The 16,381-nt window shown below is 42.2% G+C and overlaps 1 protein-coding gene across 6 annotated transcripts in view; it reads left to right on the top strand.

Annotated features, from left to right (window-relative positions):
* Positions 1–92: 92 nt before the first annotated feature.
* The window catches only part of LOC112254760 (engulfment and cell motility protein 2), a 40,194-nt gene continuing 23,905 nt past the window's right edge, over positions 93–16,381 (top strand). For 4 of the 6 annotated variants that reach the window (XM_042324580.1, XM_024427585.2, XM_042324582.1 and 1 more), the window contains exons 1-8: positions 93–191; positions 1,586–1,656; positions 5,932–6,045; positions 6,720–6,760; positions 11,954–12,026; positions 12,184–12,234; positions 12,476–12,645; positions 13,122–13,221. In XM_042324580.1, the coding sequence (XP_042180514.1) occupies positions 5,968–6,045; positions 6,720–6,760; positions 11,954–12,026; positions 12,184–12,234; positions 12,476–12,645; positions 13,122–13,221 (513 nt within the window). In that variant the 5' untranslated portion in view covers positions 93–191; positions 1,586–1,656; positions 5,932–5,967. Of the gene's footprint in view, positions 192–1,585; positions 1,657–5,931; positions 6,046–6,719; positions 6,761–7,432; positions 7,586–11,953; positions 12,027–12,183; positions 12,235–12,475; positions 12,646–13,121; positions 13,222–16,381 lie in introns of those variants that run through there. The other 2 variants (XM_042324581.1, XM_042324584.1) reach the window with 2 other exon arrangements.

A 16,381-nucleotide genomic window follows, 5' to 3' on the forward strand; every position in this document is an offset into this window, starting at 1 on the left:
AAATGTTTACATGTATTTCGCTGCACATGCACTGATTTTAAAAATCTAAGTGTATAGAAGACGGGAGTCTTGTGCAGCGCCGTGGACACAGACCTTGTGTCCCGCCTATGAGGCGTGGTGATGTATCATCTTACCACAGATGCTCCATTGGTGGAAGTATTAAACGGCGGCGATCAGGTCCAAGCCATGGGGTAAGTAAATACCGTTACAACGAACGATTTACTATGAGTAAATTAACAATTAGGATAAATTATCATTTGGTGGTTAAATTGTAACTTTCGCGCGCCTGAAAACCAATAAGCCCATCGGCAATAGCCTGCTGAAAGATGTTTGCGAAGGAACAAATCTCTCGCTGAAGGAATATCGCGTGAAGGCTTTTTTTCAGTGTAGTGATTCCTTCTTGAGACGAATACGTTCTGTAAATGTAATACATGTTCCATTGAATTGCTGGGGATTCCAGTTTGTAAATATGAATGTCCTAAAATTCAACGTTTTCAATTGACTACTGGTAACAATTAAATTTAGGCTCGGTGTTTCGCCCCAAAATTAGTAACGAATTACATGGTTTGCGCGATGCGGCTCATTTGCAGCCCACTGCCTTCGTGGCTAGATAATTACGAATGGTCACTATGTATTATCATGGTTTATAAAATGGGTACTAATACATATATTTCACAATTGTCCATGCTTGCCATGGTTTCTAAAAAATATAGCGTTGACAGCAGGAATGCCTTTTTAAAGCCAGCTCAATCCAATTAATCAAGTTACAGCCAGTCACTATGCATCCTGGCTGCAGCTCAGTCTGTCTTGAGTAACAGTGTTGCTGCTACAGTGGTGGTGGAGAGCAATCAATAACATTGTTACAAATGTATCCAGCTGCCTTGTGACATCTATGAGAGACGGAGACTCTCCCCGTCATTCTACAGAAGGTTCAGTATCTGTCCTGCGAGCTGAAGACATTTTTTGACACAGTAGCCTATTAGATCAGGTACCTACCTACCTGTCATAATAGAATGTCAAGGTGCCAGGATCATGCATGTGATTGAGTCCTGAAAACAAAGGATGAAAGGCATTACTGTACTATTGTCACTCAGGCAGTGGTAGGTAGGCTATGGGGTCTTTAGGATCAGTTATTTGGAGTCTCACATACCTTTCCTAGATTAGGTAGGTCAGTAGTTGCTAGAGTAGCTGAGCTTCGAAGCAGTACTACTGTCCCTTATTTTCAGCCAGGATGCTGTTGGAAATTCTTATTTTAGCTTGCAGTTTTTCCAGTCCCACATCAATATGAAATGCAAGACAATCCCTCCCTGGCTATAAAATAATACATTAAAAAAACTCAAACAATATCAGTTGAAAGCGTTCTCCGAGATTGTTTTCAATCTGATATGTAACTGAAGCAGCTTTAGATTAAACGTCTGTATGAAAGCAGGTTGTCAGTATTTGATTTGTTATTAACATCAAGAAAAGACTGAAGGGAACTTCTCAAAGAAGACATTTACAGGAGTGCTCAACATAAACCTCAGAGGGTGAATATTTGACTGTACTGCAGTTCCTCTGACGGTTATTTGCCCGTCTGACTTTGCAGGGGAGCTGATGCCATGTTCTGAACTGTGAGACTGCGAGAGCGAGTGAGGTGCCCACTCAACGCTCCAACAGGTGAGGTCCGGTCGCCATATCTCGTTAAGATAAGACCCAGGATCAGGGAACAGAAACAATGTACCAATTTAATGGTTTTAAGTGATTAGCAACACAGAGTTGAGATTTGCCTTTTAGCATTAAAAAAGAGCCCTGGCTGAGACTGCTCTTCAAATGTGTGGGGGAAAGTTGTTCTAGGCAGGAACAGCAGTATTTTATTGTTGTTGTGAATTCATGTTGAACAAGATGGCTGCTGAGACTGCTGAGCCTGAGACTGCATAGTCTTTGTTATAGGGAGAGGGGAAATCCTGCTAAATTAAGAATGGCTCTCTCTCAGGCTTACTGGGCATCTGTTTTCAATTCTCTCCGTAATTGCCCAGGCATATAGGTCCTGACTTGTGCTGACTGTCTGATTTCTCTCCCCCCTCCCCCCAACCTAGACACACACTGTCTCTTTCAACCTCTTAGCTCTTTCCTTCATGGACTCTGGTTTCTTAGTGGCGCTTAGTGGGTTTTCACACAATTGTGGTCGGTAGCACTTGGCCCTCTGTCAACTAATGGAATTCACAGTTGATATTCTGTCGGTGTCCTTACTATGCTGGACTTGTTTCATGCCATTATTGTTCACCAGTAGAATATTGACTCGGCTTCTAATTCTTTCCCTCATTTCAAATTCAATTATGATCTAGCGGTCTGACTTTTGCTACACTTGATTCAAGAATTTGAAAGACCCTCATTTAACGATTTTTGTAGAGCTATTCTGTGACCTGAAAAAATGAACACTGTTCTTGCAAGTTCATGGTATCAAAAATCAGTACACAAAGTGGAGCTGACAGCAACTGTAGCACTTGTACAGGTCTGGTGCTGCTCTTCAAACTGTCATTATGGAGGTTACTCTGTGGAGGCTTCCACCAGTGGCTTTGGGACTGGGAATGGACAACTGTGTCCCAAATGACACCTTATTTCCTATATAGTGCACTACTATTTTTGTTTATTTTTTTACCTTTATTTAACTAGGCAAGTCAGTTAAGGAACAGTGGGTTAACTGCCTGTTCAGGGGCAGACCGACAGATTTGTACCATGTCAGCTCGGGGATTTGAACTTGCAACCTTCCAGTTACTATTCCAACGCTCTAACCACTAGGCTACCATGCTGCCCCTATTGACCTGAGCCCTATATGCCCTGGTTAAAAGTAGTGCACTACATAGGGAATAGGGTGTGATTTCAGACTGGGAATGAACTTCTCTCATTTATACCCCCCAGACAATGGCAGCATTGTGGCCCAGTTGATATATCATGGCAGGAGTTCCTGTGTAGCAAGGTTAAAGGTAGACTCAGCGATATTACATAGATGCAGAAAGTAAATAGCATAGTGGGTTGATTGAAACTAAAACCGTTCTAGTGCGAGGCTCAACTTTTCCACTGTTTTGGTGCCCATGCACATATGCAGGTACTGTATGTGACTGTTAGAGCCAAATCTTGCATCTCGCTCATCTCAATATCTGCGCTGCTGCTTGTGGCAACGTCATTTCGCTGAGTCTACCTTTAATTTATCCATTACATGTAGAGCCGGGACGATACCAGTATCACCATACTCGTTAGTATCGTGTCAAGGAAACAAAACACAAGGTGGATTTCACTTCTCTAGGAAAACAACCCTAGTGTTGGAAACTAACATTATGTTGTCATCCAGAGTCACATGTATTATCCAAGCTATAGCACACAATATTTGAGATAGGCCTACAGCTGATTTTTAAAGGACCAAAGAGTTTGGTCTACATGGTGTTTTCATTTTTGCCATTGAAAAAAATATTGTGATACTGGTATCATCCTGGCCCTAATTACGTGTGCCATGTGTCTATTTTCATGTTGTTTGCCTCAAATGCAGTGACAGCATGGAAAGAAAAAGATGTTAGTTGAAATTAAAAAATATTAAATGACTTAAGGAATTAAACCCTCAAACAATCCCCAACACTGTTGATGTGTTCATATAAAACTGTTTGTGTAATTCTATGCAGCAGTGGAGCATAGACTACTAGCATATGCTTTTTGTGTAGTAGAGTCAGAGTCTCTGAATGTACACTGTTGATGAGCTATCCTGCCCCGGCCAGTCTTGGACTCAATTCTTAGTATTTCTCTGCAGCTTTTTCACAGCCTGTTTAGGAGTGGCTTTGTTGCACAATGCCCCATTATTCACTCAAAGGCAAGTCTCATTCCTGATTGTGGTTTGACTTGTTCTCATTTTGCAAAATTCTCCTATCCCCTTGAGTTGCATAACTTTGAGACTCATGTATGGATATTATTGCCAGATATGAGAGCAGAAGTAATACTTTATTCAAAGGCAATATAGAATTGGACCCAGCTTGTTATTAGAGGTGTTACGAATGGAATTCCATTTTCCTCAAAGTTAACAAGTGTTGCACAGACCACTTCAGTTGATCATTAGGCAAACTACTGCAGAATAATAATCACAGATTATGATTTCTGAATTGAACTGCATTTGCAGTTCAGGATTTTTTCAGTAGGATCAATCGACAATAAAACTGGTGCTTGAATTTATTAGTTCACAGAACCTGTAATTACCCTGAGATTGTATCTGCTTTGAAAATATCCCTCTTGAAAACTGTCTAGAAAACAGCAAGAAAACCAAGCCAAACAAACAGGGACACTTTTAACCACGGCCATGACAAGCCACCAACAGGCTTCCCAGCCAGAGTGGGGCCCCCAGAGACGGAGGGAATTCTGGGAGAAGGATTGTTCACTGATGTCTTTGGATGCCTTCCAGTCATTGTGCATTTGGCAAAAGACAGTGTACAGACATTTCCCCAAACAAAACAGTTTTTAGAACCTCCTTCTCTCCTCCCACCGCCCAACACTCAACAAAAAGTGTTGGTTCGGAGAGTGCCGACATCTGTACCGTGCAGTGAAAAGCCCTGCTTGATTATGCGTTGTGTGGTTCCCCAGTAAAATGGAACTGATTTCTACTCCTTTGATGCGCACTCATCTGTCATCGCACTGCCTGACGACAGCCAAGCACAGAGCAAAGATTCCCTGTGGATTTAGAATAGGGAGGCTAGCAGGGATAAACCTGAGCTCTGTGGTGCTGTTGTATCTGCAGTATATTTTGGGGCTGTTGTATCTGCAGTAGATCAGGGTGCTGTTGTATCTGCAGTAGATTGGAGAGCTGTGGTGCTGTTGCATCTGCAGTAGATCAGGGTCCTGTTGTATCTGCAGTAGATTGGAGAGCTGTGGTGCTGTTGCATCTGCAGTAGATCGGGGAGCTGTGGTAAACCAACCCAGCCCACTTACAGGTGCTAGGACTCCTGAGTGGGAGGACTGAGCCTGCCAGAGATGTGGATATGTGAAACCTGCTGTTTATAACTACCCCAGATACCGTGTGTGTATGTGTGTGCCTGCATGCAAATCTTCTGTACAGAAATGTGCAGAAAGAATCTCGAAAGGTTCTGTAGGCGTCTGAATACAATGTTGATGAATGAAAACGTTTCTGTCGGCAACAACAGAGAATTTGACCGTATAGTGGAGTAAACACAGACAGACAAAACATTGTGTATTTAAACAGCAAGATATTGTTTTTCTTTGTCAAATGGTCATCTGGTTTTAGTGCTAGACTATATCTGTCAGGGACACAGCTGAAGTTAAGTTCAGGTTACATGCATAATATCAGCCTGTTTTCCACTTGGTGGTCCAGGGCTTTGATGTTAAACCCCTGGCCACTGATATTTAGAGGATGTCCACATAAAAGCCCTTGTCTCCTCGTTGATGGCCCAGACCACCATACATCAGGCTGTTAAAATGGCTCTGAGCTAAAGGCAAACAAAGTGTGTAGCTACTAGCTACTTCAGGTATTACATCTGAGGATTTAATTACACTGATAGATGCTACGACAAGCCACTACAGCCGTAAAAGCGGTCCTGGTCCCATCTTTCTACCCTAGATCACTCTCATTAAAGTTTTGTATTGTCATGTGGGGAAGGACAAAATGGACTGTAATGAGACCAAATTGAATGGATGCTGTTTGGCAATGAAGAGAAGGGAATTCGTCTGATCTTGTGCCACTAGTAAGGAACCATTTTGATACCATGAACTGGTGTTTTAAGCCACATTTGGGCCAACAGAATGAGTGATTTAACTATGAAGTTTAAAAATGGCTGTGAAACGTTAATGCCAACATAATGTGGTCATGTTGAAATATCTAATAATGTAACATGGTGGCGGAAGTGGGATCATATCTAATGATGTAACAGTAATAAGGTGCTGTTTCTTCTTCTCTGTGAGGTCTGTCCTCTAGTGGTGTGTGAGAAGACAGCAGCCATGCCACCCCCCTCTGACATCGTCAAGGTGGCCATCGAGTGGCCTGGTGCCAACGCCCAGCTCATGGAGATTGACCAGGTCAGTGTCCAGTCTAAAAACACCACTCAACGACAAGACATACCAACATGAACATCAGCCGTGCACAATAGATCGCCTGCTGGGTATCGACGAACGTTGGCGATTCAACACTTAAAATCCTAGAGAAATTAACAGAAAATGACAGCCTCTGTGGTCAGAGACCATAGGGCAGCCAGGCACTGTGCAGTGCTGATGTTTCTGTTGGTCTGTTTTGTCTTTAACAGCATCAATCCTCCACTCTGTCGTCTCAACCAAACTTTTTATAGAAGTCTGTTTTCCCTGTGTCAGATACTTTAAACACGAGACTCCACATTAAATAATTGAAGGGAAAAGAAAGCTACAGTATGTTTTTTTTCTTCTGCTCAGACAAGCATAAACTACATCACTGAGATTTTGTTGGTGAGTCTAGCTCTAGCACATCTTATTTCTCTGTATTTTGCTGGCAACACAATACAGTGGATTTGATTTTGTCCAACACAATTTCAACAGCGCCTACCCACCAACAAATCCATCAACGTTTATTTTCCTCTGATGAAAGCAAAGCAAGGAGTGAGAACCATTGTTAAACTTATAAAAGGGTATTTTCTGACCAATCAGCAACTTTCCTGTGATTCCAGTGGCAGTGCAGAGTTTGACAGTTTTTTTTTTCTTTTTGTCTGTCGTCTGTTTTGCAGAAGAAGCCCCTGTCATCTATCATACGGGAGGTGTGTGATGGGTAAGCACCAGCTCCACACCCAGCTGTTTCTGCTCTCGCTGGAGCTAATGGCGTAACAATGTTTACAACGTGTGTGTGTGTGATATGAACACACACACCTTGTGCTCACATGCGTAAGACTAGTGGTAGCTAGATGGACTCAGCGGGAGCCGCATGTATAGCAGGTCCATAATAAGAACATGCAGAGAAATGTTAGTATGAGCCATTACACATGGACTGGATCACACATGTTCTTCATTACAATGCCTGATTTCTTATTATATCATTAAAGTGGAACTGACAGCATTTTAGCAAGATTACATCTTATTTAAAATCTGTTCATATCATTCATATCCCCAGGAAGAATATGACACATTTTTGTCACACTTAGATAGCGAGCACTTAGATATGGTCATTTTCATGTCATAAATTCATAAAATGTTTGGGAATGACATATAGTAAGGTATTTGTGAAAATGTTATAGCTATATAGAGTGGGAAAGTGGCGGTGTGTTTGGACAATTAATACACTGTAGTCATAAAACCTAATAAAAACATCTGGTCTGTCCAGAGGACCAGAGTCTACACAGACCGGTGTGACAGTCAATCAGAGCTACAGTAGGCCTATATGCAAATAAACCATTTTCCAGATGGTCTGCCATCATTCACATTGAACTGGATTGTGTGTTTACAGGCAGTAGCAACAGCGTGACTTTAGATCATTAGAAAGCATTCGACAAAAGCCACAAAATACACCTGAATGGATTTCTGCAAATATGTAAATACCACGGGAGTCCTCTTACATTTGGGAACTTGACAAACCTGTTGATCAAACAACCAAGAAAAGGTAGGCTCTCTCTCCCTCAGTTGCCTATGCACATCAGCAAGATCAACAACTAATGCTAAACTAAAACCTAACGAGGGAACATTAGATAAACCCTTTCAAACGTTTTCAGCTAGTTGGCCGATAAATGATGGGGATTAGTATCCTGCTCGTCTTTCTGCAGTTTGCCTGCCAATGCATGCTTGTCCCAACCCATGTTTTGACAACTGAATGGGAACTTGCCTGTCCGCCCATTTGATCGACAACTAAGAGATACAGTATGCTATCCACAGCTAGCTAGAAAAGCAATTCACATTTCTTGCTAGCTAACCAAATGACATCTGCAGCATTTCTAGCCATAGCCAACGAAAAACAATTCCTTCAGAAAGTATTCATGCCCCTTGACTTATTCCACATGTAGTTGTTACAGCCTGAATCCATCTACACACACTACCCTATAATGACAAAGTGAAAACATGTTTAAAGAAAATGTTTTCAAAGTTATTGAAAAGGAAATACAGAAATGTCTAAGTATTCACACCCCTAAGTCAATACATGTTAGAATCACCTTTGGCAGCAATCACAGCTTTGAGTCTTTCTGGATAAGTCTCTATAAGCTTTGCATACCTGGATTGTACAATATTTGCACACTTAAAATAATTCTTCAAGCTCTGTGAAGTTGGTTGTTGATCATCGCTAGACAGCCATTTTCAAGTCTTGCCATAGAATTTAAAGCTAATTTAAGTCAAAACTGTAACTAGGCTACTCATGAACATGCAATGTTGTCTTGGTAAACAACTCCAGTGTATATTTGGCCATGTGTTTTAGGTTATTGTCTTGCTTGAAGGTGAATTTGTCTCCTAGTGTCTGTTGAAAAGCAGACTGAACCAGGTTTCCCTCTAGGATTTTGCCTGTGCATAGCTTAGCTCTGTTGCATTTATTTTTATCATATAAACTCCCTAGTCCATGCCGATGACAAGCATACCCATATCATGATGCAGCCACCACCATGCTTGAAAATATGAAGAGTGGTACTCAGTGATGTGTTGTGTTGGATTTGCCCTGAACATAATGCATTGTATTCAGGACATACATTTCATGTCTTTGCCTATTATTATTCTTTTTTGGCAGTTTTATTTTAGTGCCTTATTGCAAACATGATGCACATTTTGGAATATTTTTTATTCTGTACAGGCTTCCTCCTTTTCACTCTGTCATTTAGGTTGGTATTGTGGAGCAACTACAATGTTGTTGATCCATCCTCAGTTTTCTCCTATCACAGCCATTAAACTCTAATGTTTTAAAGTCACCATTGGCCTCATGGTGAATTCCCTGAGCGGTTTCCTTCCTCTCTGGCAACTGAGTTAGGAAGGATGTTTGTAGTGACTATGTATATTGATACACCATCCAAAGTGTAATTAATAACTTCACCATGCTTAAAGGGATAGTCAATGTCTGCTTTTTAAAAAACCTATCTACCAATGGGTACCCTTCTTTGCGAGGCATTGGAAAACCTCCCTGGTCTTTGGTTGAATCTGTTTGAAATTCACTGCTCGACTGAGGGACCTTACAATTATCTGTATGTGTGGGGTACAGAGATGGAGGCAGTCATTCAGAAATCATGTTAAACACTATTATTGCACACAGAATGAGTCCGTGCCAATTATTGTGACTTTTTAAACAAATGTATACTACTGAACTTATTTAGGCTTGCCACAACAAAGAGGTTGAATACTTTTCATTTTTAATTAATTTGTAAAATTGTCTAAAAACATAATTCCACTTTGGCTTTATGGGGTATTGTGTGTAAGCCAGTGACACACCATCTCTATTTTAAATTCAGGCTGTAACACAACAAAATGTCAACGGGTGTGAATACTTTCACATGGCACTGGATATACAGTACTAGTCAAAAGTTTGGACACACCTACTCATTCCAGGATTTTCCTTTTATTTGTAATATTTCTACATTGTAGAATAATAGTGAAGACATGAAACCTATGGAATCATGTAGTAACAAAGTGTTAAACAAATAAAACTATTTTTTAATGTTTTAGATTCTTCAAAGTAGCCACCCTTTGCCTTGATAACAGCTTTGCACACTCTTGGCTTTCTCTCAACCAGCTTCACCTGGAATGCTTTTCCAACAGTCTTGAAGGAGTTCCCACATGCTGAGCACTTATTGGCTGCTTTTCCTTCACTCTGCGGTCCAACTCATCCCAATCCAACCCAATTGAGATGGATTGGGATAAGGTTGGTTGATTGTGGAGGCCAGGTCATCTGATGCAGCACTCCATCACTCTCATCCTTGGTCAAAAAGCCCTTACACAGCCTGTATGTGTGTTGGGTCGTTGTCCTGTTGAAAACCAAATGATAAAACCAAAATAATACTAAGCGCGGGATGGCGTATCGCTTCAGAATGCTGTGGTAGCCATGCTGGTTAAGTGTGCCTTGAATTCTAAATTAATCACTGACATTGTCACCAATCACTGACAATCACTGACATTGGCCCACACAAGTCTCTTCTTCTTATGGGTGTCCTCCAGTAGTGGTTTCATTGCACATTGATTCAATCATGAAGACCCGATTCACTCAGTCTCCTCTGAACAGTTGATGTTGAGGTGTCTGTTACTTGAACTCTGAAGCATTTATCTGGACTGCAATTTCTGAGGCTGGTAACTCTAATGAACTTGTCCCCTGCAGCAGAGTTAACTCTGGGTCTTCCTTTCCTGTGGCGGTCCTCATGAGAGCCAGTTTCATCATGGCGCTTGGTGATTTTTGCGACTGCTCTTGAAGAAACTTTCAGAGTTCTTGACATTTTCCGCATTGACTGACCTTCATGTCTTAACGTAATGATGGACTGTCGTTTCTCTTTGCTTATTTGAGCTGTTCTTGCCATAATATGGACTTGGTCTTTTACCAAATAGGGCTATCTTCTGTAAACCACCCCTACCTTGTCACAACACAACTGATTGGCTGAAATGCATTAAGAAGAAAATAAATTCCACAAATGAACTTTTAAGAAGGCCCACATGTTAATTGAAATGCATTCCAGGTGACTACCTCATGAAGCTGGTTGAGAGAATGCTAAGAGTGTGAAAAGCTGTCATCAAGGCAACGTGTGGCTACTTTGAATAATCTTTTTTGAACACTTTTTTGGTTACTACATGATTCCATATGTGTCATTTCATAGTTTAGATGTCTTCACTATTATTCTACAAAGTAGAAAATAGTCTAAAGTAAAACCCTTGAATGAGTAGGTGTGTCAACTTTGACTGGTACTGTATATTATCCTGTGTAGAAATGGAACAGTTTGGAGTAACTAACTACCTATTGGCATACTGCTGAAGGTTCTGCACACAATAACAAATCCCATTTTGAATGCCTTCTACAGTCTTGCGCCATCATACCAATTGATTCTAGTGATGCTATACTGATTCACTATGCTACGTTATCGTACAAGTTCAGAATGATTTTGCATTAGATGCAGATATTTATTCAATAAAATACCAGACAGTTCAGCGTAATCCCCAGATACACACAAATGCTCTGGTACTCCACCCTTTCAGAGCTTACTCATATACCACTGCCAATAAACAGACACAACCTTTAGCCAATACTCAGGCTTCACTCACTAAGTCCAAGGTATGCCACACAAGGAATATGTCCCAAATGGCACCCTATTCCCTAAATATCTATTGAATTGGGTGCCATTTGGGATGCATCCAAAGTGACCTTAATCTGCTTCTAGGCCAGACCCAGTCTAAGTAAGTGGAACCGTGTGCTTAGGGGTTAAATTTGTTTTGCTATGTTGATATCTGGCTAATGGAGTTAGGGTTATATTCATACATTTCATAAACATTTTGATTTCTTTCCTTCTTTCTCCCTATTTGTCTGAATGTTCATTTATCGCTTTCTCTTTCTGACTCGTTTTCCCCGAGTGCCTCCTCATTGTCTCTCCATTTCCTTTTGTCTCCTTATCTACCTTGTCTGTCCATGAATACTGAGACTTTTGCTAACTCCCTATTTCTCCTTTCTCGCTCTTTTCTCTGCTTCCTCCCTCTCACATCTGAATGCATTAGATGTTTTTCTAACACTTAACGCCCACTGAATATCTCCTTGTACAATGTTCTCCATCTGATCTTCTGGCAAATAGAAATGCTGGAGGCTCCGATAATCACTTTTGTTAACCTTATGCACATGGTATGTATTTTCTGTAGGGTGGAAAAAACGCACGTCATTATAGTAATAGGTCTTATTGAGAAATGTATGGGTTTAGCTTCTGTCTGCCTCATGTTTAGGGAGGTCAGTGCGCTCTGGTATTAAGTGGAAAATTGGTGAATTCGGTCACCTACTTTACAATAGATTTTGTGCGTGTGTGTGTGTCCACAGCTGGTCTCTGTCTGGCTCGGAACAGTTTGCCCTGCGTTATGCTGACGGTCCTCAGCTCTACATTACTGAGCAGGTGAGCCTCAGCGCCATGGCAGAATAAAGTGCTGTTTACAATTCTTCACAATACACTACATGGTTCCTTAGTATGTTACTATTTCTATGTGATATTACCAATGACTCTAGAGAAGTGCTGTGGTAGTAGCAATGTTCACCATTTTCTTTCTTTCCAGAGCCGTAGTGAAATCAAGAATGGAACCATCCTTCGATTAGCCATATCTCCTGTGAGACACTCTCTTCTTGTACATGCAGTTATTTAATCCCCCCCAAATAAATTATATTTGATTCATTCTATATAATGACGGCTTTACAGTTAACAATAATGGTTGCTGCATTAGATAAACCCTATTGCTACGTTATAGATTTCTCAGCAATGGTTGCTGCCTGCATATATCAAGCTAATGTAGTCAGAGGTAAACCGGGTAAAAAAATTAAATATAACGGCATACCTGACCCCCCCAATAGGCCCGTGCAGCGCGGCAGCTCCTGGACAGGATCCAGTCCCACGGCATAGACGCCCGCCTGGAGGCCCTGAAGGAGCTGGCCAAGCTGTCAGCTGACCCCACCTTCGCCACTGAGTTCATCAGCATGGAGGGCATTGGAACCCTGGCGCGCCTGGTGGAGAGTGGCACCCAGTGAGTCTCATACAGACAGTCAATCCATGGGTCTGTTGTCTAAAGCGGGGGTTTCAAACTGGCATCGCACAAGCCCATTTTTTAAATGTGCCTCCAGGGCAGATTTAGATTGAGACCCCTGGCCTAAAGGTACTTCTACTGGCTACTAGAAATATACCTAGTCAGTTGTACAACTGAATGCATTCAACTGAAATGTGTCTTCCGCATTTAACCCAACCCCTGAGAATCAGAGAGGTGTGGTGGGCTGCCATAATCTACATCCACGTCTTCGGAGCCTCTCTGGAGATGGTTACTGTGGGTTAACACTTATTGGCCCATACTGATAGCATGCTGTTTGTGGCTGTATTTGATGGTGGCGCATAGGAAGAGTTGTCGTAGGACTTTGTTGGTGAATATGGCCATATTTTAAAAAACAATTTTTTACTCAGTGTGTATATAGAGTGTTGTCCTCTGACTCTAGTCTGCTCTCTCCTCAGCTTTGGGGAGATGCTGGCCTTCACTCTCACAGCCTTCCTGGAGCTGATGGACCATGGCATTGTGTCCTGGGACCTTATCTCTCTGTCCTTCATCAAACAGGTTAGAACTCGCCTCCTTACTTCCACAAAACACAACACTCTTCGTAAAACTTGGCATATAAGGAAGCCCAGCTGTTAGATTCCTACACTGTCTGCAATGGAAAAAATGTGTAATGTATTTCTAGTTTGATGAAACTTATGTGGAACTTTCTTCTGTAGATTAGTTTTGGTAGTTTCAGTAGTTTGAGGCCTATTTCAAAGTCCTCCCCTTATTTATTTTTTCTCTCTTTTCTTTAATTACTTGACATTCAACCCCTCATTGGCTGCCAGAACTGAGTTGGTTGCTGTTACCTAGCAACCCCCCCATGTTATTTGGAGCTCTTTCAGCTGTATCTTCTGTGAATGGTTTTCTCCCTGATGAAGTCCTATGATGTGCTGCACAACAACAAGCACTGTACAAGGGTTAGGGTTAGTATGTATGGATAGTTTTTTTGCCAACTGTATGTCATTTGACAGACATGTTTCAAATCAAAATGTATTAGTCACATGTGCCAAATACAACAGGTGTAGACCTTACAGTGAAATGCTTACTTACGAGCACCTAACCGACAGTGCAGTTTCAAAAAATATGGATAAGAATAAGAGATCAAAGTAACAAGTAATTAAAGGGGAGCAGTAAAAATATATATATACACACAGTGGGGCAAAAAAGTATTTAGTCAGCCACCAATTGTGCAAGTTCTCCCACTTAGAAAAGATGAGGCCTATAATTTTCATCATAGGTACACTTAAACTACGACAGACAAAATGGGGGAAAAAATCCAGAAAATCACATTGTATGATTAAAAAAAAAATAATTTATTTGCAAATTATGGTGGAAAATAAGTATTTGGTCACCTACAAACAAGCAAGATTTCTGGCTCTCACAGACCTGTAACTTCTTCTTTAAGAGGCTCCTCTGTCCTCCACTTGTTACCTGTATTAATGGCACCTGTTTGAACTTGTTATCAGTATAAAAGACACCTGTCCACAACCTCAAACAGTAACACTCCACTATGGCCAAGACCAAAGAGCTGTCAAAGGACACCAGAAACAAAATTGTAGACCTGCACCAGGCTGGGAAGACTGAATCTGCAATAGGTAAGCAGCTTGGTTTGAAGAAATCAACTGTGGGAGCAATTATTAGGAAATGGAAGACATACAAGACCACTGATAATCTCCCTCGATCTGGGGCTCCACGCAAGATCTCACTTCGTGGGGTCAAAATGATCACAAGAACGGTGAGCAAAAATCCCAGAACCACACGAGGGGACCTAGTGAATGACCTGCAGAGAGCTGGGACCAAAGTAACAAAGCCTACCATCAGTAACACACTACGCCGCCAGGGACTCAAATCCTGCAGTGCCAGACGTGTACCCCTGCTTAAGCCAGTACATGTCCAGGCCCGACTGAAGTTTGCTAGAGAGCATTTGGATGATCCAGAAGAAGATTGGGAGAATGTCATATGGTCAGATGAAACCAAAATAGAACTTTTTGGTAAAAACTCAACTTGTCATGTTTGGAGGACAAAGAATGCTGAGTTGCATCCAAAGAACACCATACCTACTGTGAAGCATGGGGGTGGAAACATCATGCTTTGGGGCTGTTTTTCTGCAAAGGGACCAGGACGACTGATCCGTGTAAAGGAAAGAATGAATGGGGCCATGTATCGTGAGATTTTGAGTGATAACCTCCTTCCATCAGCAAGGGCATTGAAGATGAAACGTGGCTGGGTCTTTCAGCATGACAATGATCCCAAGCACACCGCCCGGGCAACGAAGGAGTGGCTTCGTAAGAAGCATTTCAAGGTCCTGGAGTGGCCTAGCCAGTCTCCAGATCTCAACCCCATAGAACATCTTTGGAGGGAGTTGAAAGTCCGTGTTGCCCAGCAACAGCCCCAAAACATCACTGCTCTAGAGGAGATCTGCATGGAGGAATGGGCCAAAATACCAGCAACAGTATGTGAAAACCTTGTGAAGACTTACAGAAAATGTTTGACCTCTGTCATTGCCAACAAAGGGTATATAAAGTATTGAGAAACTTTTGTTATTGACCAAATACTTATTTACTACAATGTGATTTTCTGGATTTTTTTCCCTAATTTTGTCTGTCATAGTTGAAGTGTACCTATGATGACAATTACAGGCCTCTCTCCCCACTGTATATTCAGGGGGGTGCCGGTACAGAGTCAATGTGCGGGGGCACCGGTTAGTTGATGTAGTATGTACATGTAGGTAGAGTTAAAGTTACTATGCATAGATTACAACAGAAAGTGGCAGTGGTGGGGCGGGCAGGCAGGCAATGTGAATAGTCTGGGTAGCCATTTGACTAGATGTTCAGGAGTCCTATGGCTTGGGGGTAGAAGCTGTTTAGAAGCCTCTTGGACCAAGACTTGGTGCTCCGGTACCGCTTGCAGTGAGAACAGTCTATGACTAGGGTGGCTGGAGTCTTTGACAATTTGTAGGGCCTTCCTCTGACACCGCCTGGTATAGAGGTCTTGGATGGCAGGAAGCTTGGCCCCAGTGATGTACTGGGCCATACGCACAACCCTCTGTAGTGCCTTGCGGTCAGAGGCCGAGCAGTTGCCATACCAGGCAGGGATGCAACTAGTCAGGATGCTCTCGATGGTGCAGCTTTAGAACCTTTTGAGGATCTAAGGACCCATGCCAAACCTTTTCAGTCTCCTGAGGGGGAATAGGTTTTGATGTGCCCGCTTCACGACTGTCATGGTGTGCTTGGACCATGTTAGTTTGTTGGTGATGTGGACACCAAGGAACTTGAAGCTCTCAACCTGCTCCACTGCAGCCCCGTCAATGAGAATGGGGGCGTGCTCTGTCCTCTTTTTCCTGTAGTCCACAATCAACTCCTTTATCTTGATCACGTTGAGGGAGAGGTTGTTGTCCTGGCGCCACCTGACCAGGTCTCTGACCTCCTTCCTATAGGCTGTCTCGTCGTTGTTGGTGATCAGGCCTACCAGTGTTGTATTATCGGCAATTTTAATGATGGTGTTGGAGTCGTGCCTGGCCATACAGTCATGAGCGAACAGGGAGTACAGGAGGGGACTGAGCACGCACCCCTGAGGAGCCCCTGTGTTGTGGATCAGCGTGGCGGATGTGTTGTTACCTACTCTTACAACCTGGGGGCGGCCAGTCAGGAATTCCAGGATCCAGTTGCAGAGGTAG

Source organism: Oncorhynchus tshawytscha, linkage group LG07 (assembly GCF_018296145.1).
Source record: "Oncorhynchus tshawytscha isolate Ot180627B linkage group LG07, Otsh_v2.0, whole genome shotgun sequence".
Lineage (NCBI taxonomy): Eukaryota > Metazoa > Chordata > Actinopteri > Salmoniformes > Salmonidae > Oncorhynchus > Oncorhynchus tshawytscha.